Below are 25,698 nucleotides of genomic sequence, written 5' to 3'. Positions count from 1 at the left end.
GTAACCCCCAAACCACCCCACTGCTTTCAGCTCACACATCACATGGATCCAAACAGTGGAGCTGATCCAGCTGAGCAGCTGGGCCAAAGATGGGCCAGCATGACCACGGCTGGGAATGAGTGGTTTGGGAAATTACTAAGCCAGCCTAGCAGCCACATCAACAGACACCCATGGATGCATGGCCCTCACCAAAGCCCTGAAGAAACCCTGCTGTTACAGGCTGTGATTTGGCTTGGCAGCACACTGCTCCAGCCAAACCCTGTGTCCAGAGCTCTGCATGGAGGAGCACCTGCAGCCAGCGTGCAGCAGCAGTGCCCAGGGCAGGTGCACACAGGTCTGCCCACGTTGCCACAGCACCTTGTACCCATGGCACAACCACCCTGCAGCAGCAGATGGAGGCCAGGACATGTTGTGAGCTTCAGTCAGCCCCCATTTGCAGCATACAGATCATATATAGAATTCTGGGGCCAAACTCTCCACTCTAAATCCACAGAATCCTCTTCAAGTTGGTCCTTAAAGTTGTATGACTAAAAGCAGGACAAAGCTTTTCCTTTTCATGATAAGCAAAGATGATTAACATTTTCTTTTTTTCATTAACAATGTCTTACGGCAGAAAAGTCAGTACCTTCTTTGATTCCTAAAATCACTTGGACAATCCATTCTAGCCTTCACTTTTGAGACTGTTATTCCTAAACTTCTTTCAAAGACTATTTATAATGATATTAGCTTTGCATAGCAAGGTTTTGGTAATGGGAGGCTATGGGAGTGGCTTCTAGGAGAAGCTGCCAGAAGCTTCCCCCATGTCCTTCAGGGCCAATGCCAGCCAGCTCCAAGATGGAATAACAGTGTAGGTTTGATGGGCACCTAATGTCCAGTCAGGGTAAACCCACTGTAAAAAAAGCAAGCACCTTTAAAAAATACCATCAAAAAATATCAGTGCTAAACATCACATGCCTCTCTGAAATGCTAAGAAAATCCTAAGAAAATAATGGGGGTCTCTCTGCTTGAAGTACCTTCAAGCATATTTCCAAGCACTGCAAACACTAAGCACATGTATATGCATTTCTTTGTGGGGGTGGAAGGCAGACAGCATTGTCAGATGTCCTGAAGTCAACTAACTTGAAACAAAACTTGAAGCTGCCCAGTTTTGCCCTTAGCCTTCCCAAAACAGGGGAACTGACCCAATTTAAACGTCTGAGAAGCAGAACAGGCTAAGTGTGGCTTGCTGCTTTTCAGCCATCCTCCTTCTGATATCAGTGCTGTTGACTTCTCGTCCCTAAGTGCCTCACTTTGCACTTACTCTGCTGGGTGCTTGGTCATATCCTTTACAGATAAGGTGGCAATACAGTTGCAATTATAACATTCTTTTCCTACTCACTCATTTTTTTCAGAAGTAGTCACCTTGGAGAGTGAATGCTTCCATGCTTGGACTCTATGCACAGATTTTTTCTGGTTTGCGGTTTTTGTGTGTGGATTTTTTAAAAATCCAAATGTATGGGTTTACTAGAAGTTCACTTAAATACTTTTACTGAGGTTAAGATTACTTCTGTCTTCAAAAACTATAAACCTCTCCTGTCAGCTTTTTTCTTGCTTTTCGTTACAGAAAAGCTAAAGAACAACTCAGGGCAACAACAAAAAAAGAACCTTGAAAGTTTCATGAACACAATTTAGAGCACAGCCCAGGATGTTTGGTTGAACTGAAAAAAAAAGAAACCCAAAACAAATTGCTTTTCTTTAAGCTTTTAAGTATTTTGTAATTGTCCACTAAATATTTAACACCTAATACAACTTGCGTTTTCTTGTTCTTGCTACGCTTAGCTTGGCACTTTATTCTTTACTGCAAATCAGAGAGGAGAATGCAGACTGTCCTGCCTCTCTTCTGAGACTGGGTTAGCCAGCAGAGGAGTCAGGGTCCAGGCAGACTGCTGAAGCCATTAGGCTGGAACAGTTGTTATGGAGCAGTTCTCCTGCTGTGCAGCCTGGAGGGAAGATTTCTTCCTCCCTCCCCTGTGGAGATCCTCAGTGCCCAACCCAGTAAGTCAGGATTAGGCATCAGAGAGATTGGCCCCTTAATCAGTTTTAACTCTCATTTTGTAATGTTCCTTTTTCCTAATCTTTCTTTTCAATTTACAACTTCATTTTGGCCTTTGTTCTAATACTGTACCTCCATCAACTTTGACTTTGATAGCAGATTTGATCACAGCTCTAAATCCTTCTGCAGGTCACCAGGTTTTAACCCTATTTGTGCAGCGGATCTCCCTCAAGGTTACATGATAGCTACAACCAAGATGGGAAATAATTAATTGCACTGGAGAAGAGGAATGCCAACTCTAACTGGTTTGCACTAGCAAGCAGGCACTTGGGTCCCAGTGCCAGTGGGAACATGGTAACTCCCCCTTCAGACCTCTGGCCAGGTTATGAATATCCCTTTCTGTCCTCTGCCCCTTCCCAGCTCTGCTCCACAGCTTCCCCAAAGTAGAATCAAACCTGGTAATTTCAAGTGCCTCACACATAGGGGTTAGAAATGTCAGAAATAAATGCTACATATTAAATGAGGAAATAGTGTGATGATTCCTTACTGATATGGGACAGAAGGGAACAAAAAAGACAGAAAAGGACAAACGTGGAATAAAAGAGAATTATGCTTTTTCCACCTTCCATACATGAATGTTTACCATATGGAATCAAAGAATTAAAAAAAAATCCCACTGATATAATTTTATGTGCTTTTTGCTAGTAAAAGGAGTCTAATATCTTTTTACTAGAAAAGCTGCAAGGAAAAATCGTAAATATGCCAGTCACTTTCTTGTGTATGCTGGTGGAGAAATCTTGCCTTTCCTTCCCAGAAATGGTGAGAAGAACATCTGGAAAAATTGATAAAAAGGATGCTGAGACCTCAAAACCCAAAATACATCTCTCCCCTCTTCAACCTCATTTTATGCTCAGCTGCAGTGTATGGGCTGGATTCAGATCACAGTCATGCGTGTCCTGAGTAAATACATGGAAGTCAACACATTCATGAAACAAGAATTTGGCTCCAAACATCCCATGCTGTTTAACCAGCTGAAAGCACAAGACTGAGTTTGATTCAAGTAAGATTCACTGCACCTGCTGATGCAAAGGGGCCTTAAAGGCATGGTCTCCCTATTCCAGTAGATGTAACTTGGGGTGCATCAGCACAGAGACAGAGCACTTTGAAATACAATGAGCCCAAGCCTCACTCCTCTTGATCCTAATGAAAAAGCTTGCCTCTTCCTCAGGAGCTAGGAGATCAGGTCCTCACCTCATTAATTTCTTAAAAGTTAGGTCTGTTTACCATTTCTGCCTCTGCCAGTGGGAGGCAGAGCCTCTGCCACTCAGTTCTCTGCACAGCCACAAGCTCAAGGCAGGTTTCCCATGCTGCCCTCTTGTTCCTCCCCAGGGACCCGTGGAGCAAGGAAATCTCCATGGGTGCCTGTGTCAGCTCACTGATTACCCACCATGTTACACAGCTATTGAAATGAGACAGGCACCTGTCCTCACACACCAAATAAAACCAAGGCCAAGACAGATAATACAACTTGCTCTCAGGGTGAGAGCTGGTCATGAACTTTTCACTGAAGTAACTGGGTTAGATTTGGTGAGAAGCACTAAAATGAAAGAGAATCTACATCAGCATGTCTCCTTGTTGAAGACAGACAATGGAGACACTGTGGGGAGCTGCTGTTTTAGGTGCACTGCAAAAAGCAGTATTTGTTTTATGATATGGAGATGAAAGCGGCACCACAGCCATCACCAGCGGGTGTCTGAGAGCAGCCAGAGTAAAGGGGCATACAGAAAAATGCTGTGCAAACACACACTGCAGCTATACCTTGCTAGGTCTGTAGTCACTTCCCTTTACCTTTGTTCATGTCAAGACTCTGCCTCCCAGATTTCTGACTCATTTGAAGAAATTCTTCCAATACTTCAGCAATGTGGGCACTTTTCTGCAACAGCCCAGAGAGGTCCTTCAGCTCCTTGTAAAGTATGCAAATCATGAAAGCCACATTGTTCTTCAGTATCAAACAATCTAATCCTGCCCACCAACCAATTAATAACAGGACAGAAAAACAACCAAAAAGCCACTTTCAAAGGGAGCTCTCTGGCAATTCCAAGACAGAGAAACCCTCTGGAACAGGAAATCTACTGTCGCAAAGAGGGTGCTACACAGCTTTGCTCACTCTCCAATAGTTGGCCAGTGGAGCAATAAAGTGACATGGGTTTCCAAAGCAAAGTTTGCTTTGGTGCCTAATCAGGCTTTACTCCACCTGAACTCTTGCTGACTTCAATGAGAGGGTAGATGGAGTGAAAAATGAATGAGGACTTGAAGGTTTGGCCCTTTACGAGCCAAGACTTAAGTTGTAAACTTATTTAAAGACACAAAAATCTCTGCAGCTGAACTCAATGCTGCTTTTGAACACAAACCTTGTTTGTTTTCTTTGTGTAAATCTTTACATGTTAACATGATTAAATCTGCTGGGCAGCTGGGCAGGTGTCTCCTCATGTCCATGTTTGCTTTGGCACATGAGCTGCCCCTCTCACCTCTCCAAATTCATGAAAATTTAGTGTTAAATCCTGCCTTTTGTTACATGAGAGTGCCAGCGAGCCCCTCTCCCTTCCTAACCAAGGTGTGCTCATGTCACAGCTGGGCTGGAGTCCAGCCCAGCACTGCCAGGTGCCCAGGCTGGGGAGGGCAAGTGTGGGTACTCATCTTCCACAGGCAGGCAAGCATGGGGTCCATCATTTCCCCCTCCTGCACACTCACTCTCCTGCTTCTCAAGCTGTTTCTGCAGTTGCCAGTTTTCCAGCTACATGCTCACCCTGATTAATTAATTCCTTGCTTTTGGAATTATCTGACTTTGTCATCATCCCAGCCTCTACCAAATGTAAGTTTTCAGCTGTCCAGAAGAGACATACAAAGGAATAAGAGCATGACCTGTTACAGCTCAACACTATACACTTGCTATAACCTCCAAGCATCACTCTAATGCTGTTTGCAAGGTTTCTGGGACCCAGCTGTAGGGTGCTGACACTCTGCCCTGCACAGACCAAACCGTTCCTCATCAACCACTTGCCTTGCTGTTCATTCCCAGCCACAGCAAAAAATATGCACCTGCTTTTTAGAGCAATATAAACAAATTAAATTTTAGAAACTGTTCAAAGGGGCTAAGATTCAGAAAGATATAACTAGTGAAGAGCACTAGTGAAGACATTTTTTATCACCCCAGAAGAATGTGTCTAGCAAGAACAGCTGTCAGGGTGAAGATCCTCTGAGACAGGATATACATATATAGTTATCAAGTGGCACACACAGCTCTCCCAGAACTCATTCCCCAAGCACAGCAAGGACCCAGGTGATATCTGCCCACATTTAACAGCAATTCAACTGAGTCACAGCTGAATTGGCATCCTGTTGTGCAAGTCTAGATACACTCACTGCTTTCCAGGATTTGCAAACTGCTTTTTGTTTAGCAGACTAGTTCTGAACACTCAGATCTTGCACCTCATTTTTTGTCTAAGATCTAGGAAATGAAAAAAAAAGCAATTAGCTCCTTAAGTCCTGCTCTTATCTGTAATTGGGTGTGAGTTTTTTGTTGTTTGTTTGTGAAAAACACTGAACAAAATCAGTGTCCACCATGTAGGCCAGGAAAATAGACTCCGATGACAGCCAGCTTATCTTCCACAGCTGCCTGAACAAACCAGCACTTCATGGGCACGTTCTCAGGAACATTTCCAGCCAAGGACTGAGGTGACGGATGTACTTGTGCAGTTTTTACACAGCTCTCTATTTTCTATTAGAAATGAGAACAGACCCATTACTTTCCCTTCCTGGATAGTGTCATATTGCCAGAAATATCCCAAGAGCAATGGGGCTGCAGGCAGGAGGGGAGGCAGAGCATGCACCTTAGCACACGTTTCCAGCAGCTTCAAGGAAATTTTTTAAAAATAAGGAACATGAACCAGAGACTAACTGAAGAAAGTTCCCACTCTATTTCTTTCCCACCCTCACCCTTCCCTTTGGATAAGCCCACGATTTCTAGCAGGTGTGAAAGAGCCATGAGACAAACAAAAAAGATAAAAGACTGAACAACTCTGAAGAGGAGTGGGGAGGCCACAACACAAGCACAGCACACCAGCTTCAAGTAGGCAGAGGCACTCTACCATTATCTAGTTCACAGATGGACCACCCAGAAAATCTGGGAGCAATTAGGAATGAGAACAAACAAATGCATGGAAAGAAGGGGGGAGGGAAAATGGGAAGGAGGGCCAGAAGGGATTCCTTACATCATCTCCATGCAAGCGTTTCGAGAATGAAGTGAAGCTATATGGAGGAGGAATGCAGATGAAAGAGTTTGCAGTGAGAATGCAATAAAGTAAAAGGCTATGAAAACATGGAGTGTATGAATGAATTACAACATGGTCATGAAATTACAGAAAGTCAGGACAGTGTGTAAACAGAGAAGAAACCCATCAAGTTCTTGGAGACACAGACATGCACATATAAACAGATCAAATGCTGACTGTCTCTCTCTCTTTGTTAACAGCAATTCAACCCATCCAGCAACCCAGAGATGCACCAGGCACAAAGTTGACTCATGCTCCTCTCTGACTATCAATAACTGGCATTAAATACTGGCAGGAAAACACAAATGCTTTGAACCAGAACCAATATAACCTCACATAAATGCATGGATAGGAACCACAGCAACACCCAGGCAACTCACAGAGCTCATACCAGAGCCATATGCCTGGGAACATTCAGTTTTCTGCTAGTCTGACTTCCACTTACCTGGCATGTAATCACACTATCAGTCAGCACTTCACAACACCAGGTTACACCTTTCTTGTCTGGGGAGACTGACCTGATTTTGATACCAAGCGCTTTGGCTTCAACTGACTTCAAAATGACTGCTCAGCCTTCTAAGAATAAGGCCTATTATTTAATTAAATGCCTGATATTAAGCGTCTTTGTTGGTTATAATTGTGGCATGGAAGGTTGCCTTTGTTGCTGCAAAGTTTGCTTTCTCTTCTTAAATAATTTGATGTGCAGTTTGTGATTTTTGCTAGCGAGCACAACTTATAAACTATATTTTGCTGGATCCAGAAGTTGCAGCAGAAAAATTACTCAAAAACTGAAGATACCAAGTGTTTTGAAGTGATCTTAATCAATAACACTGTGTTTACTTTGTCTTGGCCTCTGAGAAGCAAACTCTGGTCCCTAAGGACATCTTATAAACACATTAAAGTTCACACAAGCTTTTTAAAAAGCTTTTCAGTTTACCATAATCTCAGTAAATCACTGCCTGATAATTTTCCTTAAAACCAGTCCTTATTAACACACAAATTCAGTTGAAAAAAATCCACTATCTGCTTGTCTTAGCAGCAGCTAAAATATGGCAATTAGTTTACCTTAGAATAGACATCAAAGGCTCAAAGGATGACCCTGCCCCAGAAGAACAAAATCTTTTAAAAGCCCCATTCCACTCAGTTTGCTAGTTTATAAGGTTTGCTAAAATCCAGTTTAATGATCATGTAGTTTCTTAGCAAATCATGTGGTGCCATATTGTGTAAGGAACAGAAGAGTTAGTTCTAAAACCTTTTTGAACTTGGGGAGCTTTTCCGATCAGCTGATGCAGAACCACATTTTGAGATGGTAAATGAAACTGTTGGATGCAAAAGCCTCACCATTATTTTCTTTAGCTTCTTTCAGAAGAGACAAAAGTTCCCACACAACACATACTCTGTCTATACAATGAAAGGTTCAATAATAGCAATATATTCAAGTCCATATGGTGTGGTTATAAGGGAGAGGCACAACGAGAAACTGAGAACCCTGAAGGCAAGAGACCTGCAAGCTGCAGTGAAAAAAGCAAAAGCATAAAACAATCTTCTTAAGGTGAAACTGAATAAAGTAGTAGGGCACAATGGATTAAGTCAGTTCTCCTTTTAGCTACAGTCTTAATATGCTGAGCTGCTGACAGTCCCTCCCCTGACATGGTTATCTTTTTGTTTTGTTTTTTGGATGACATAACAAAGTGCTCTCAAAACCAGTCTGCCTCAGTGGCCAGGTAAGAGCACTACATGTTACCATGCAGGAGACTGAGCAGCAGTTTCCAATGAGCCCCACAGCAATAATGCAGGAGAAATTAAAATGGAAGGGCTGGTTTCTGTGGGGGGAACAGACACATATGAAAGGGAACAGCAATAAATAAATAACACAGGAGAAGAAGCCTTATTAGACTGTCTACAATCAGATTTTAATGGTGAATGAGAAATAGGGAGGGGAGAGGAAAAGAAGGTTTTGCTTTAAACACTTAGCATAGACTTGCCTCTTTCCATTACTATCACGAAGCATGGCTTTTCCCAGTTCTCTTGTCTTCGTTTCCAGCTCCTTAACTTGCTCCAGCAAAGTTTTATGGTAGATATGCTTCGCCCTATACCGCAAGGAAAGGACAAAATCCAAAACAGAAAAGCCACGTGAACATTTGTTTTGCTACAAACCCCCAGTTTTACCTCTCAGGTGAGAGGCACAGGGTACTCCCTTGAAGTGTTTGGGAAATAAAGCACAGTGTATACATGTTAGTTCAGGTTCACAATACCTGGGGAAAAATACATACAAAATGAGAAATCAGGACGACTTCAAATTAAACAGAGCTCAGCCACTTCAACACAACACTCCAAACCTAGCCAAGCAGCAATGCTATGGGACCACAGAGACCTGACCCTGCTGCCGTGGGACTGCTCAGGAGCCCGGTACTCAGACAAAAGAGCTGGGATTCATTGAATATTCATGGCAGTAAAACATGAATCCACTCTGCTTTTTGAGCTACGCGTGGCACCGCTCTGAAAACCAGAGTAGAGTCTCAGCTAATAATTGCCATTCAAGCCCCTTGATTTTCATTTATCAGTCTCATGTGACTGGAAAGGCACTTCTCTCCTCAATGAACTTCCAAACTGACAGTAACAAGACTGGCTGTGTCCTCCTACTTTTTCGGCTTGAGGATTCATTTTCGGCTTGAGGATTCAAAGAGTAATCCATGCACCACACATGCAATCAAAATTTAGAGTGCAATTTAGAGTTCCCCATGAAGAGGCTTGGGCCTTTCTCCTCCCAGGTTCACCTACTGCTCCAGGGCTATTATACCTAAATTACATTGACATAGGGGAGATAATGGAGTCCCCTTTTTCTTGACCTGTACAAAGCAAGAACACAAAACACACGGATCTTTCTCACATGGGCAGTTTTTGATCAGCTTCCTCTTTTGTGCCAGTTAAAGGAGGACAAGTGCCCCATGAGAATATATTGATTTGCATGTGACTGAACAATAAGCCTAAAAACAAGATGAAGCCAAGTTGGCTGAGACACTACTTGCTTCATAGCATTAAAATAATAATCTTCAGCTCAAAGGTGGCAAAAATTTCTTTACAAGTTTTATAAAACATGCAGACATTAAAATCTTTAGCCAACAATATAAAACAATGTACAACTCCCTCTAACAGAAAAATAATAACTGGTGTGTATGTAATTAAAAATAATGAAGATGCATTCATTTTTTAAAAAGTATGATACTATTGCTCCTTCCATAGGGAATAAGAAACAAAGACCATAAAATGTTTGCTGGCACTGTTTATAATGACAATGCCTTGATACTAATACTAGGATATCTAAGTCCTCTGGTCTTTGTGTTGCTGAATTACGCTCCAAATACCTAAAAATGAGAAGCTGAAATGAAAACTACTTTCAAAACACATCTGCAGTTAAGAGAAAACAAAACAAAACAAAAAAACCCAGGAGATGAAGCACACCAAAATCTGAAGGTAAAGATTATCAGGATGTACTTAGAATGGTATAGTGTTAAAACAAACCACGCAAGGTGTATGATTTGTAACACCGACATACTGGGTCAAAAGAAATGAGTAGCAAGGATATTTTTAAAATGCATAATGCTTCAGCAATGTGAGATGACCAACAGCTGCATAGAAATTAATTAGATTCAAGTTGCTATAACTAGTTAGGCTAATGATTAGACTGGTGTCCTCTTTGAGGAAGGGAAAATATAGCTATTAACATGAGAAAGCTTTGAGGCTATTCATTTTTATAATCTTTTCAGTTGAATTCACTATCACACTCTTTAATTTAAATAAATACATTGAAATTTTGACCTTGAAATTTTGACCTTCATCTCTTCCCTTTTAAAGAGGTCATACCTACTGTTGCAAACTTCAAGACTGAGCATGTTTAGAATTTTTCAAATTCTTCATAACCAGTTTTCCCCACTGAAGAGAACATAGAAATGTACATGTTATTCAATCTCTTCCAAAGTCCTTGTTTATGTGTTTATCTTGCCATAAGCCATAAGAGATATTTTTCTTTTCTGTTAGAGTGAATATTGAATGCAAATTTTGACAGAATGGATCCTGATCAACAAGTCCAGGTGCAGCACAGCACCAGGAGGCATGACACTGATATGATACAACATGGAAGAAATACTGTTGGCCTGAAGTTGGGGATAATGAAGTGTTTTGTAAGCAGTGTGAAATGATGAAACACATGGGCTTTTCTGGGGCTGGTAGTTGCTATGCACTGAGTCACTCCTTCACTGGGAAGCAAGAGCACCCATGGAAGGGTCAGTAATCAAGTATTATCAATAAATATAAGAATATGAAAAGGGCCTGAGCTAACCTATCCACATGTTCCCTTGAAAACAAGTACTAAAATATGGTATTACAATTGCCTCAGAGTCTGGACTTGCTCCTATCAAAATCAACTGAAAATATTCCACAATCTGCTGGCAAGAGGATACTTGATGACTTTTCCCCTACAGCACTTTACAAACTTTTGAAGCACAGAAATACAAGTAAGATTCTGAGCTTTTAGGTTAGTACTCCACAAATGGCCCTGGATGCACAATCAGTCCTCAATGAACAATGAGATTTTGTGTTTGCTGTTACTGTTCAGCTAAAATTTGATGCATTACATAAAGACAAACTCACCTTTCCCTCACATGCTGGGATATTAAGATCAGGGACTGTAAGAACAGGCAAAAAGCTGTTTTTGTATTTTGTGTACCCCTTCCCCTTCGAAGCCAGGGAAGTGCATCACTTCACTGGCCTAGGATATTTAGGGGGTTCAGGAGGCCAGAATCTGCCAGGGAGAAGCATGGTGACATTCATAAATGTTTCTCAAACATGACACTACCTCAACTCTGGCTTATCCTCACTACCATAGTCTTATATTTGCAAGTATATGCAAAGATGGGAAGAGCTCCTCATATCTTCTTCTCTTACTTACACTGCAGAACTGGCAAGTGCAAACTGCTTCCTCCCCATGGTAAAAAAACAAAAGTTCATGAAATTTTTGGTAATGATTTGAAGGCTCAGGAAATTTTTCACTGTAAAATAGGCACCAAGACACCAATTAGGAATAAATTCTTGCCCTCTTGCCTGATTTTGCTGGAATACATGCTGTGTTTTTATGATTCCCACATACCTCTGTGAGTCAGCTATTCCAAGATTTCCTAGAGCCAGTGACATGTATTCAAATGACATGTGCCAACTGTGAGGGAGCACTTATCTTACAACGCTCTGTTCATTGTAATGGTGGCACAACTAGGATTTTTACAAGGCAAACCAAGGCACTGAATTCAGGGTAGTGAACCAACGTTAACAACTATTGCAACCAAGAATTAATAATAAGCTTCCGTTTCTTTTTAAAGAGTTTTCCACATTTCCTTGATTCATTTAAAAAGGAAAAAAAAAAAAAAAAAAGCCTGGAGCCACAGAGAACATGGGAGGTAAGTGATGTGTTGACAACTGAAGCCTGTGTAACAATGGAAACACGTTCTTACTTCCAGCATCAGAAATTTTGATAGTAGATGCAGCACAGCAGTTTATAAGCAAAAGATTTGTATGTGTCTGAAATAGACTTTCCAGTCAACCTTGTTCCAGACAAAACCTCTGTTCTGTGTTTATGGCTTTCTGGCAGTATTTTGTACTGAAATTAGGCATGTACCTTTTGGGTCATACGGATGTTCTGTCTGTGGACATGTGCTTCATGTCCAAAAGAAACTGAAAGGGATAAATTCCATGACCATGAGCAGTCAGAGTTGCTGGAATTTTATGGCCAGAACCATATTCTGCTGAATTACAGAGAGCAATGTGGTGTAACCACTGCTGTGGAAATGTGCCAGCTGATTTCCAGAGGCCTTAGGCTCCAGTTTTAAATGGCAAGCCTCTTGGAAAGGAAACAGACCTTTACTCCTTCCATATGGCAGTACTGATAGCTGTGTCATTTCATTTATCCTAGTTAAAATGTTAATGGCGTTAATTTTTCAGTGATGGCTTAGTTTAAAAAAAGAACAAAAAAAAAAAAAAAGGGTCCTGGCCAGAGAAGAGATTTTTAGCTTAATACTGTTAGGAGCCTGCTGTTTAAAATCTGCTGGGAAAATATCTGGCCTATCAATCATACAAGTTTGTCTTGAGCTTCACAGTCTGAATGACCGAAAGAATTATGTTGCTGAGATTTCTTCAAGAAATATTAAAGAACAGGCTCAGTCAGTAACAGAGTTTGAAATGACTAATAGCTGAGGATGAGCCTGCCATGGTCTAGCCTGCTTTACAATTCATGAGTCATTTTTGCCAAGAACTGATAAGAAAAGAGGACAACTTCAGGACACTCAACTACCATGAAAACATTAAAAAAAGTTAAAGATTTTTTTCAGAGTTTTAACAAGCAGGTCACAGTCACCATTAAGTATCTAAATTTAAACATTTTGGCCTCAGTTTAGAATTTTAAAATCATTTCCAATTGCAGAAGTTTAGTGAGTGCAAAAGAAAAAAACCCCAAACCTCTGATGTGCTGGACTATTAAATCATAGTTGAAATTTCACATTACAATACCTAGATTTAATTTGAGCAGCCTAGCTTGTGAAAATTAAGCTGAGGGACAAAATTTAAGAAGTATTTACTGAGTGGCCAATTTGCCTACTACCAGTTTAATTTCACTGTGCTATCTACCCCATAAGAAATAAAACCAGATTTTCTGATCTGTGCATATGACTTACTTTTCATGAAGGTGTTTGAAATGCACCTATGCTTGGGAAACTTTCTGGTTTTTTTTAGTATTTTCTGCATTTTTCTGTAAAGCAAATTGGTGGACTTGGCAGTGTTAGTTTTACAGTTGGACTCAATGATCTCACAGGTCTTTTCCAACCTAAATGTTTGTATGATTCCAAGAATCTTCCCTGACTGACCAACAGCTCATTCTGGGAGCAAAGTGTTATGTGCCATGATGCTTTCATTGTGAGCCTTTCTGACAAGTTACAAGCTAAGCTATATTTCCTCTTCATTCCAGCCAGGATTCTCCACCTTTTTACCCCAGAGTTGGAATGTCAGGGGTCCCCCTTGCACAAGGTTATTATGTATACATGTAACAAAACCTTCTTAGTTGTAACACAGCTTTCCAAGGGAAAAGATGGAAGGTTTGGTGTGAAAGACACTTGAAAGTAAGCTGAACAAAACACCATAAATTCTAAATTAAAATTATTACTTCTGTATTTCAAATTGCAATGGCAGAGAAGCTAAGTTTTTACCCTTTAAATCCAAGTTCTTCAAATTGTTTGTCTTCTGCAATGCTTTGACATCCCAAAATTTTGAGAGAAGGGAATTACAGGCTTGTATTTCACCAGTCTGTTCCTCCTCTCTGGGCAGTGAAGGTACCATTAAGACTTCACTTCAAACAAAGTGCAGAGTATTGCCCTCCTCCCAGCTCAGTCTTCAAAGACTCGCTGCTGAAGGAGAACCTAAAAAGCAGCTCGCAAAGAGGTGAGAGCTTCCTGGGTATGGACCAGAGTGCCACATTTCTACTTTCTACCTAACCTTAGTCAGATTCAACAAAATAATTGCTCCATTTTCAGAAAATCTCGGATGTAGAATTTAAATTTGCCTTTAATTAAAGGATAGACAACACAAATAATCCTAAAGTGACACACCTTCATTAATCAGTCAAGGCCACCTCCTCCAGATTTAATCCCAGCTATTCAATCTCTCACACTGCTGGATGCCATGGCAGGTGAAAAATCACCTACTTCACGTTTTTTCCCTTCCAAATGAGTATCACCATTATGCAATCATGGAGAGACTTCAGAGTTCTTTACAGAGCAATACTGGACTGGACAACACCTGCATAGAGAATAATTCCTACAACACCAAGAGGGCTGGTTTGGGACTTACGCTGTCCATGCCACGTCTTTAACAAGGCACGCAGTGGGCACAAGAAACAAGCCAAACCAGAAGTATCCACATCTTAACACCATTCCAGCCTGTGAAGAAAACAAACAAATAACTCATGAGTATTTTCAAGTTGTTACATGTTAGGTGGCTGTTTACAAGCAAAAAGGTGTAATGATTGCATCAAGCTAGTACTGCATCCATGATCTGGGTGATGTCAAAATTGAATGGTGGGGCAATAATTAACAAACAGTGATGGCATTTTTCAATAATTCCTTATGGCCTCAAATTTCTTAAACATTTCTGAAAAATTATGCATTTTGACCAAATCCTCCAATGATATTAAGTTGTGGATCCAGGCAGACACATTTTTAGTCATGGAGAAGAGCACTGTAAGTACATTCTGCTTGCACTTTTGACTACCTTTTGTACCCTTTGCTTACTCACTTCCCATCTACTGTCTTAAATCTCTGAGCAGCATCAAACTGACATGAAAAAAAATATACATTTCTCACTAAAATGTTTCAGTCATATTCCACTTAAATACAGCACTTCCTGCTCAAGCTACTGCTGCCTGAAACCCAGGGTGGGAAAGACTCACTCCCATCCTGCAAATGGCTTTTTTTACAAACAAAGAGCTCAAAGTTTATATTCACATTTTTCTTGTTGTAATGCTTGAAGAAAAAGCTTGGGATTTGAGAAGGAAGATATCTGGAAACCCTGCATATTCCAGCATACACAAATAGTTATGCAATGAAGTTGAAATAGAGCACTATTTACAGAAATGCTACTTTAGATCATTAGAACCTTTTGCAGATAAATTAATGGTGAATAAAGTTTAAGACTACCTCATCACCCCTTCCATGGAATACACATACTTCCCATCAGCATTGTTAACTTCTGCTACACATTAGAAAGCACATTTTTTCCCCTGTAACTACTTGTGAGCACCACACAACTGAAATAGATGCTGAAAGGTTTCAACAGCATTTCCAGTGTCCAGACAGATTTTGCTCTCTCCTCGGTTACAGACACTGCCGTATCTCTTTCCCAAAATCTTTACTCCTCAATATTTTTCATACCACACACACACACCTACTGACATGTCAGCAGTGTAACACAGGCTCGGCTGGCTCAGCTTTGTCTCACACTGTAGCACACAAGCACTGCAAAGCTGAAGTGTCAGGCCATTTTATGGGTAAAGACACAGCTGAGCTACAGAGGAAATGGAAGTACATGAAACATCTACTTAGCCTTTGAATACACTGGAGACAAAATTTGTAGTTATACACCTTGTAAGATGAGAATTATTGCTCGCAACAGTAGACTTCCACCATTCACTACAGTAAAGCTCTTAAACTCAGAGAAGCCATCACAGAGCTCTGCCAGCAGCATCCAGCATCTTCTCCCAGTGTCAATCTCTGTCTAAAATTGTTCATCCAACAACTCAGTCATATTTAGCAGCAACTTGCCCTTGGGTTGTCCAGTAGTGAGTACATCCAAAAGTGGTTTTCACCTTTAAATGTTAAATCCTCCATGTCACTGCTGGACTGACGGATCAATGGTAAATCTTGTACTGAAACCAAGAGCAAGCTAGACTGTGTAGCCTAGTGTCCAACATTCATGGACACTTTGCCACCCACACAGGCAGTAAGCAAACACATTCCAGTCACAGAATCAGCTCTCCGTTATTTGAGAGCCCTCATGCCTACATTCACATGAGAATGCCAGAAGCACACAGACAGTTTTGATCTATGCTTATTTAAGGAAAAGGATGTACAGGAATAAGAGGGAATTAATAACTTTATTGGCAGCCAAGAAGTTGAACTGTAATAACAGTGCCAAAACATAATAAGATTTATCCTGATGCTTTGCTTTTCTTTGGCCATGACCCTGCAAGTGCTAGGAGTCACAGAATCACATCAGCATTTCCACTCACCATCCTTCCTCTGCCTATGCTAATAAAAGCTGAAAAAGTGCCACAAAATTCTATATGCATTTTCTGATATTTTTGATTGCAATATTTCACATTCCACTTCTTGCTTTTCTTGCCGAAAGCAACTTGACACACTTTCATAGTGCAGAACAATCTGAGTATGTGTTCAATAGAAGTTAAAATGCTATTATTTTTGTTACAAATGCTGACATCTCAATCAATGGCTATGAATTCGGACATGTGGCACATTGGAAAAAACCTCAAAGCCAAATACTTTTTGCCTGCAATTATGTATTTTACTCAAGTATTATTCTGTCCAAAAACTTCACCGTAACAGTAAAACTATTCATCTCATTGGAACCCTGTCAGACACTCATTTTACTACTAGGAAGGCTTTTCCCACACAATTCTCACCAAGGTTTTACTCCATTCCTCAGCTCATCTGAAAGGTTTCTTTCCTGCTCATCTCTAGTTTCCTCTTGGAGTTACAGGACTGCTGTGCTTCACAACAGTCTGGTCTGTCTTGCACGCACAGCTCTGCCCCTGAGCACAGCCTCCTCCCTCGCAGGGTTACACCCTCTTCTCACAGCATGGGAGCTCCTCAGCAGAGCTTTCACAGCAAACCACCCAACGTGCTCTGGGGACATCCAGAGACAGCACTTCTAAGTTAGCCCCCAACTTGTAGGATAGAGAGCTGGATTATGAATGGAAGCTGCATAAAAGCACCTATTTATCCCTACAAAGCTTTCCTCACACTTCCCAGCTGTTGCTGTGCTCCATTCCAGTTGCTCAGCCAGTCGTGACAACAGTGAAGACAGTACTGCAATACATCTTCAGTGAAACATGCCATTTCTATATCCAGTTCCTGTGAATAACACTCTTCAGCTATCAGTTATCACCCCAAGATAAAAATAAAAAGCAGAGATACCAAACAGGAACCACTACAATTCTCTTTTTGTCAAGATCATCACACAAAGCAGGAGTAGAAATAGGTTGTTTTTTAAACAAATTCTAAATATTGACCATCTCTGTCATCACAGAGGCCCCGTGATATGTAACTAAGTAATTTTTGTTCTGTCTACTGATGTAAACATTAGTGACTATCACAGCCAAGGTGAACTGCCAGAGACCATTAATCACAATGCACCCCCCAAAACCACTTGAGACTAATGCAAATCCTCCTTCTGAGAACACTGCAACTTAAACTGCTGCCACCAGTAGACTGCCTTTCAAACACTGCCACAGACAAAGCATTCATTTGAGAGAATTGATAACATTTGTTAAAAATAAAGAATGGGAACACGAAAAGAAAGAAAAGAAGTTAGCTCCAGTTATTTTGCAATCGAGGAGGAAATAATTTAGGTCCCAACGCCTTTAACATCTTCTAAATAGCATTTGTAAGGCTGGACTATTTTTTTTTTTCATTTTAAAAACATTAAAAGAAGTAATAGCACTGACCATTCAGAATGACCAGAAGATTGTCTTTGTACTATTATTTTAGAAAGAGTAGGTTAAAGTGGGCTTTTACATTTGTTGGTTGGAGTTTTTGTCTTTCTTTGCTTATTTTAACTCAAGGACATGTCATGCACAAGCATATGAAATAGAGACTAGATTGTTTAAAAAAAGCCACCTTAAATTGCAATACAATCTGGAGTACATTTCAAGCTCTCTTCTCCATTTTGCTATTCTTAGTATATTCATGAGCATCATTCCTTGTCGTACTGTTTTACCAATAAAAGGTGGTGTCACTATTTTCAACAACTTCCAAGGAGGACAAGGCCAGAAGTGCCCAGGGATGGGAAGTCAATATACATACTGTTCTGGTATTCTTATCACAGCATGGTTAGACAGCTAACCAGAAAATGATTCAGACAAAGCAAGCAAGGATATCAATCATATCATTCAAGAAAAGCGAGACAAAATTTAAATTCCTATTTTGAATAACGAAAGTTTTTTATGATTTCATTTCTTCATATATCTACGTATCTTAACTTCGACAAAAAATGGACAGCAGAAGTATAAGACCATGATGGAAACAGCTGGCTTTATATTTCCAGCATGAAAAAAATTATTCCTGGAAGTGTGCCTGGAGCCTGATCTCTCTCCATGAGACATGGATAAGGACCCAATAAGTCACTCAATTGCAGTTTCATACTCATTCAATTCCAGCTTTGTGCACTGGGATTCAAGTGCAACATGCAGTCCAGTGATGGCACATCACTAGGTCCCAGCAGTCAAATGTGGATGACGGCATGGCACTGCCTTTGGCATCACTTGGGAAAGGAGCAGTGAGGGAGAGGATGGCCACATGATTACTGTGAGGGACAAGAAATATTCACTGCCATCACTGAGGTACTCTTGATCTGGACTTCTCAGACACTGATGACACTTGTGGCTGGAGCTGCAAGTGCAGCTCTGGGAGCTTGGCCCTGCTGCTCCATGTGCTCTGCCTGGGCAGCCAAAGCAGGAAGCAGCGCGTGCCCAGCGGCACCAACACAGCTGGAGGCAGCCAACCAAGATGCACCGGGTGGATCTCTATGCCAGGGCATCCCCTCCATCAGTTCTAGACCAGTGGCTTGGTCTGAGCACAGCACTTCAGAAGGGCTACAGCTGGGGCAGCCCAGCTGGTCACTCTGCTCCCATCCCATGTCAGGCAATTCACATGGAAACATCTCTGCTTTTCAGTCACTGATGGCAGCTTCTTCAAAGCCTGTCCCACCCAGCCCACTGATCTGAGGTGCCATTCCTGGGCCCTCAGGCACAGACATTTTCCCACTGGTGCTGCTAGCTTGGGCAAGCAGTCCTGCTTCACTTCAGTTCCAGTGCCTCATCTGAAGACACGGGGTACGGACAACCTATTACTCTCCTTGAGAAGTTCAATTATCAGCACTGGGACACATTACAGCAATGCTCTGAAAACTCTCAAATTCCTGCAAAAGATGGCCTTTCATCTCCTCCATAGACTCAATAGGGCTAATTCAAACACTGCTTTAAATGTCTAGAAAATATTTTCAGTAGAAAGTAAAACATCTTCTACCCCAATCTTGAAATTGTTGCACTTTTAGTGATATTCCAACTTTGATATCTTTACTGCAGGTTTGTTCTTTTCTCTTTTTTTCTAATTTTTAAAATGCTTTTCACAAGTAATTTTGATCCCTAACTTCAATAGGAAGAGAAACAGATTCCATTGCCAAAAAAATCCTACTGTGTATTATGAACAATATCATTGAGCAAACTCTTCAGCAAATATATATTTACAGTTTGCAGACCATTACCCACCTGTTTTCCTTTAGAGAACTGCATTGTGCACAGTCTGCACATTTTGGGTCCTCCTAAGCCTGCATGTTTCAGTGCTATCACTGGGCAGTTTTCTTTCAAAAGGCCTAGAAGTTTTACCTCAAATGGATAGAAGCATTAATTCTTTAGCAATCAAGTGACTGAACAGATCTTAAGGAGACACAAGACTTGCCACAAACTAACACTCCAAGTACTCCATGCCATGTAACAACAGGTAGATACTGAGTCATAAACCAATCAATTTTTCATAAATTATTCTCAAGGCATCAGCTAGCAATGGCTTTCTCACACATCAAATGATAAAAAAGCTTTGTTACATTAAATCAAAACCTCCTACTATTTCTATTAGCTTGTGTGGAATGGTCATTATCTCCACCCCATGCTGTTAATACTACAGAAAATACAGTTTCAAAATTCCTGTATTATACAAGATCCTCAAGGTGCTACAATCATCAGACTCCAGACCTTAGAGATCACATACATTAAAATGTAAGTGCAGAGAGATGACAGGGCTAGCTCATGGTCTGCATGACTGCAGAGCTGGGCAGATTGCCCAAGCTCCCCAGTTAAATCACACTACATGGAGAATGAGCCTACTGGAGCCCAAGTATGAAATATAACCAATATCCAAGAATGCAGTCTCGAGGATTTTCCCTGTGCACACAAACACAGTCCAGCCTCATCATGAGCTGGTGCTTAAGAGCTTTTTTCTCCAACATAACTGCAGCCAGCTCCAGGCTGGACAGATCTGGTAGATTCAGGGCTGACAGGTGCAACCACCAGCTCCCTCTTCAACAAATATCTAGGCTGGAAAAGTACCTGAAGAATAAGCCCTGTGGGTTAGTGGCAAAGTGTTAAGAAATGAGGCAAAAGAATTTGATTTCCCCTCCTGCTTACACCACTGGGAGTCAGGAGTACCTCAGATGAAATCAGCAGAGCTCTGCCACTGAAAGGCTGGCTGGGTATTTCCATGTCTGAATAAAGATGTGCAACGTTTTCCATAATGTAAGAATTTTCACTCTAAAATGACTCAGATGAAAACAATGACCTCACTGGCTGGCTGGATTTAACACAATGACACATTGGTCCAGTCTCAAAACTATTTCCTCCCTCTCCCAGTCTCTGCTCATACCAACACATCCCCCTGAGACCAGTAGAAGGAAGAAAGGAGAAAAAAAAAAATCAGACGCCTCACTCAAATATTTTACCCCTTTCTCTTAATTTTGCCGGTCATACTTGAAGATCCCCTGAGACCAGTAGAAGGAGGAAAGGAGAAAAAAAAATCAGATGCCTCACTCAAATATTTTACCCCTTTCTCTTAATTTTGCCGGTCATACTTGAAGACACATGGGAGCCTAGAGTAAGAAATCTACCACTGTCCAGCTTCCTAGCTATGAAGCTTGTTGATATTTTTAATGTAGCACCTGGATATAAATGTAGGGAGGGACAACAGGAGCAGTACTTTGAGCAAAAAGAAATTTGCCAACACCAACACAAAGGCATGCCTTCAGCATTCCTAGTAAAGCCCAAGGTGTTTTGAGATCCAGGTATCAGGCAAGAAGCTTTGCATTAAAGTTGCTGGTTATAACAGATTAAAGAAAGCAGGAAAATACAAATTAAAGTACAGAAGACTAAAAAAATATATAATATCACGTGAAAAAAGACAAATTGCTTGTTTTAAGTTATTTCACGATCAGGAATTAGCAGTACAAAGTCGCAAATCAAAAATCAAAACCTTCAAGGGGAAGAAAAAACCCACCAAAACTAACTTCACTGCCTTGGTTTTGAAAGGAACTAGTTAGAGCTATAAAACCATAGGAGCACGGTGAAAGGATCTTCTAGATCCTTTTATTTTCTTGTCTGATCTTTATTTTCTTGGAGGAACACAGCAAGTTAACAACCTATTTTTATTCTATTTCTTAATGTAACTTAGAGAAATCAATATTTGATAGATACATGAACGTATCATTGGCCAAATGTGTCCCAAGGATGCTAAAATAAGCTCTGCTTTGTGTTAACTAAAGATATATTCTACATACTGCTTAAGGAAGAAATTCCTTTATCTCATTTATTAAATAGTATACAACAGTACCAATTAAACAAGGAGCCTGCCCATGCTACCCTCCATTATTACTCTGATAGCAGAGAATTAAGAAAATTAATCAGATAGTGCTTTAATTTGATTTTATAGTTCATTAGCAGTGTAAACTCTGATTCAGTTCCACGCAGCCTGTAATTTTTTCATTATTCATTACACTAAGCTAAAAAAAAAGAAATTTTTTATTTATTTATAGTCATTTGGAGAAAACTGTTGGTTAAAAGTTAGTGGTAAAATCATGCCCCATGTAAATGGGTAAGCAGATTCCTGAAATTTTGTTAGAAAGCACAGATCTCATTAACCAAAGGACCTTCCCCTCATAGTGGATGAAATATCTCAGTAAATTTTTACCTAAATAACACCAGGTGCTAATTATTTTTTCACATTAAAAAATAAAACTAAAATACCTTTCTGTATTAGCATGAGCTTCTCCAGCACAAATTAAAACCATGAACAACTCAGAAAAAAACCCACTGACACTCTTTATATCATCCAAGATTTATTCCTCCTCACCTTAATCAGGCTTGGTATTATTCTGAATTATATGATAGTTTGAGTTTTCTGAGATGTGTCCAGTTACACAGTTATGCAACACAACATACTCATCTTTTACACTCCCATTAAGATGAACTTCCCCTGGAGAGTGTGGCAGAGCAGGACCATGGGCAGCTATGGTTGCTGGGCAGTGACCTGCCATGATTCCGTAACTCCACTGAGCCAAAGTGAAACATGTAGGGAAGTGATGCCAGGATGAAAGCAGTCATACCTACACACACTTCCTTAAGAATCTTTTTATTTTCCCCTCCTTCCCTCTCAAATTACACCAAAGGCATGAAATCTGAAAGAGTAATTTGGACAGACTAGACAATGTAACAGTTGGTCTTGTTCACTGCTTCATGCACTTTAGGATAAACTTCTACTCTGCATAGAAGAAATTTATACTTTACATTCTCTTTTTGAAGTAATGCTCAGCATGTAACCACTCTTGTTTGGTGTCTTCAAGTTTCTGTAAAGGTTTTAAGAGCTCTTGTAGAGTAGCTGCCCTTATTTAATAACTGTGCTTTCATCATGAAAGCTGCAGGGGGAAAAAAATAATTTTACAGAACTCACCTTTGAATTTCAAACTCCAGGGGAGTAATTATGTTTAGAAGAAGCAGTTCCTTGCCAGAAAAGATACAGGATATTTGTACAACTTGCTAATTTATTCCTGCAGAAAGATTCAGAACCTTCAAATTTCCTGGCTTTGTGTGTTGAAAATTTCCAACTCTGCTACTACAACAGCACTAGCATCCTCACATAAATACATTTGTTTCAAGATATTCCCTCCTCCTCAGGATTAGCATTCCTAAGCAAAAAGATACTCTACCAGGAGCAGAAAGAACACCTCACCTCTGCCACGGCTTCACAGTATGAATTTGGGTATATGCTCTAACCTTAGAAAACACAAAAAATACAACCACCCTCAGTGGAGTGTTTTGAAAGTAAGCTTTCAAACAAACAGATATTTAATTGGAAAATAGCATTTTTATATTAGTATAAAATAATACGTGCCCCATATCACATGATTCTTTTACTAACTTAAACAAGAAAAATCTTTGAAATCTGCATTTATTCCTTTACTATTTCTTTTGCCACGGTGTGTGGCAAAAGCTAAGCTTTTTTATGCTTTTACAGATCATCTTAAGAGAGTGCACTAAAAAAACCCCACATTAAGTTGGGGATTAACATTATTAAATTAACACTATTAAATATTTCAGGCAAGTATAATCAGGTATCTATCCACATGCCTGAGCCATCTAAACAATTCTAGGTCCTGACTGAAGCTGCTGACCAAAACTCAAGTTCTACAGCACATATAAAGATCTAAAATGGCCTGTGGCAACACTTCCATCAGTATTAGCTCAAATTAGATTCAGCATTTTGTCCCCAAATCTGGCAAATGAGTTTATGTCAGCAAGACTGCTGCTGCTCTCCAGAGTCCTGATGTAGCAATTTAAATGGGGCAGGCTGACACCTGCCCTTGCAGGCGGCTTGGTGGAGAGTGCTGCAACTGTGGCTGTGGTTTGCTGCCTGCAGTGAATTACAGCGCTGAAACCCACAAACAGAAAACACTGTTCTTGATGTTCTGTTTTTAACTTGCTTATTTCCTAATATGATTTGACATTGCATTTACCAAGATAACACAATTCCCTGTGTCTTACATCCTATAGATTCCTTAGTAGCTCATGAATTTCAGAAAATGGCTAATAATCATACAGCAAGAATTACACCTCAAAACTGCAAGGCTCAGAGAAGTAGATATTTTCTGAGTTTTTAAAATTGGGGCATAGGTTTATAAATTGATGAGCATGTTGAAGTCTTACCAAAGTCAACAGCAGCTGCAAGTACACCACTTCCATAGAGGGAGTTCTGCATTCTGGAAAACTGTGTCCTTTAAACTCAGCTTTAGAGATATTAATCTGTTACGGCAATGGCTGGCTTGCATCAGATAACAGCCATTACCTCCCCACATTTATTCCTCCAGGAAGAGTAATTTACTAGCTCAGTCACTACATATTTACATGGATTTTATCTTCATTCAATGGTTACATTCTTAAAGCATATTCTGAATGCAGTTAGCTCAAAGTTTTCTTTACTGTCATACTGCCTCTCCTGGAGGCCCTAAAAGGCTTCGGGTTATTTTAGCATGATTGCAATTCAACTCAGATCCATGGAGCCTTACACAAATAAATACTTTTTCCTATAAAACCTTGCTCCTTCCCTTTGTTTTCATTCCCAGAGTAATTTTTGTCACTGCTTGAGCACATACAACTTTATCACAGAGCCACCATGTCTCTGTGCCTTGTATTGTCTATGAAGTCCATCTGCAGTGACTTCCACTGCACTCTCTTGCCAGAGCCTGGAGATGCACCCTGTGTCTATTTTCCTTCCTTTAGTGAAATCTTCACAACAGCATCACAATATAGTAACAATTTATATAATTTTTTTTCCATATCACAAATCACAGCTACAGGTTTCTGCTCTGATTCCATAATTTAATGAACTGCTGCCAGAAGTTAGCTTCCAGCTCAGCAAGGTGCCTAACAAGCCTCTTAATAATATGGGACAGTATTTGATGTCAGTAGGGGACACTTAGTGCCATGCACCACTCAGTCTTGGTCACCTTGTGCTACCCCCATGTTTCCACATATGGTTGATTTCCAAGCACAGAATGTTCCAAACACAAGGGCCATCGATAAACCCAACAGCTGAAGACAAGCAGTCCCACAGGAAACATTCCCTTAAGCACAAAACACTGACAAAATGACAAATTGACCATGAGTGCCAGTCCAAGGTGCAGAGGCTCTGTGGCTGCCTGGCCCCAGGTCAGGCACAGCCACCTCCTGCCTCACAGCCCTTCCCAGCAGGACACACCAGGCAGCCTTTCTATCCACAGCATACAAGGCAGCGTGACTTTCAGAGCCCCACATCACCAGCTCTTTGCTGAGAAGAACACCGTAGAAATAAAATACCACTTGGAGCACTAACTTTATTTTATTGAATTGATTTACGCTTCCCTTTAATTAAAAGGTACCAGGAAAACATTTGGTTTTGATTCAGATATAACACAAAACCACCGAGGCCCATTTTGGGCGACTCCTCAGCACGGGCCCAGCAGCTCTGTCCGCGTTCCCACAATGAATGACTTCCTCCAACGCGCAGCCCCAAAGCCTCCCCAGATCCTTCCCCCCTAATCCCCGACATCTGCTCTGCGTCCCGGCCGGGCACTGGGACCACAGATGGGTAAACACAGCAGCGCCCGTGTCAGGCTGTGTGTGATTGCAGCTGAGAGCTCTGGACACGCAGCACGGCTCTCATTTAAAGTGTTCGGAGCGCTGAGGAAACACCTGTTAAGAAACCATCCAAAATAAATTCACCGTGAGTCTTTTAAGAAAGAGAAAACCCCTGATCGACAGCAGCAACACGAGATCCGACAGCAGCGGAATTCAAAGCCCCACTGCAAACCCTGACCAATTAAATACATAAACAGCACCATTTTTCACTTCAGGGTAACAGTTACTATATAATTTCTCATCTTCTACTTAAAATAGATGCTTTTCTCACTGGAAGACTGAAGTTT

General features: G+C 40.7%; 1 protein-coding gene across 4 annotated transcripts in view; it reads right to left on the bottom strand.

The window, feature by feature from the left end:
- Positions 1 to 25,698, bottom strand: part of ATP8A2 (ATPase phospholipid transporting 8A2) — a 311,840-nt gene that overhangs the window by 20,984 nt on the left and 265,158 nt on the right. For all 4 annotated transcript variants that reach the window (XM_039718662.1, XM_039718664.1, XM_039718666.1 and 1 more), the window contains 2 exons: positions 14,251 to 14,339; positions 8,349 to 8,453 (listed from right to left, as the gene is read on the bottom strand). In XM_039718662.1, the coding sequence (XP_039574596.1) occupies positions 8,349 to 8,453; positions 14,251 to 14,339 (194 nt within the window). The remainder of the gene's footprint in view (positions 1 to 8,348; positions 8,454 to 14,250; positions 14,340 to 25,698) is intronic.

The sequence above is a fragment of the Passer montanus genome, unplaced genomic scaffold (genome assembly GCF_014805655.1).
Source record: "Passer montanus isolate IOZ18808 unplaced genomic scaffold, ASM1480565v1 scaffold4, whole genome shotgun sequence".
NCBI lineage: Eukaryota > Metazoa > Chordata > Aves > Passeriformes > Passeridae > Passer > Passer montanus.
Note: the sequence above shows the minus strand (reverse complement) of the source record. Positions and strands in the feature narration are given on the sequence as shown.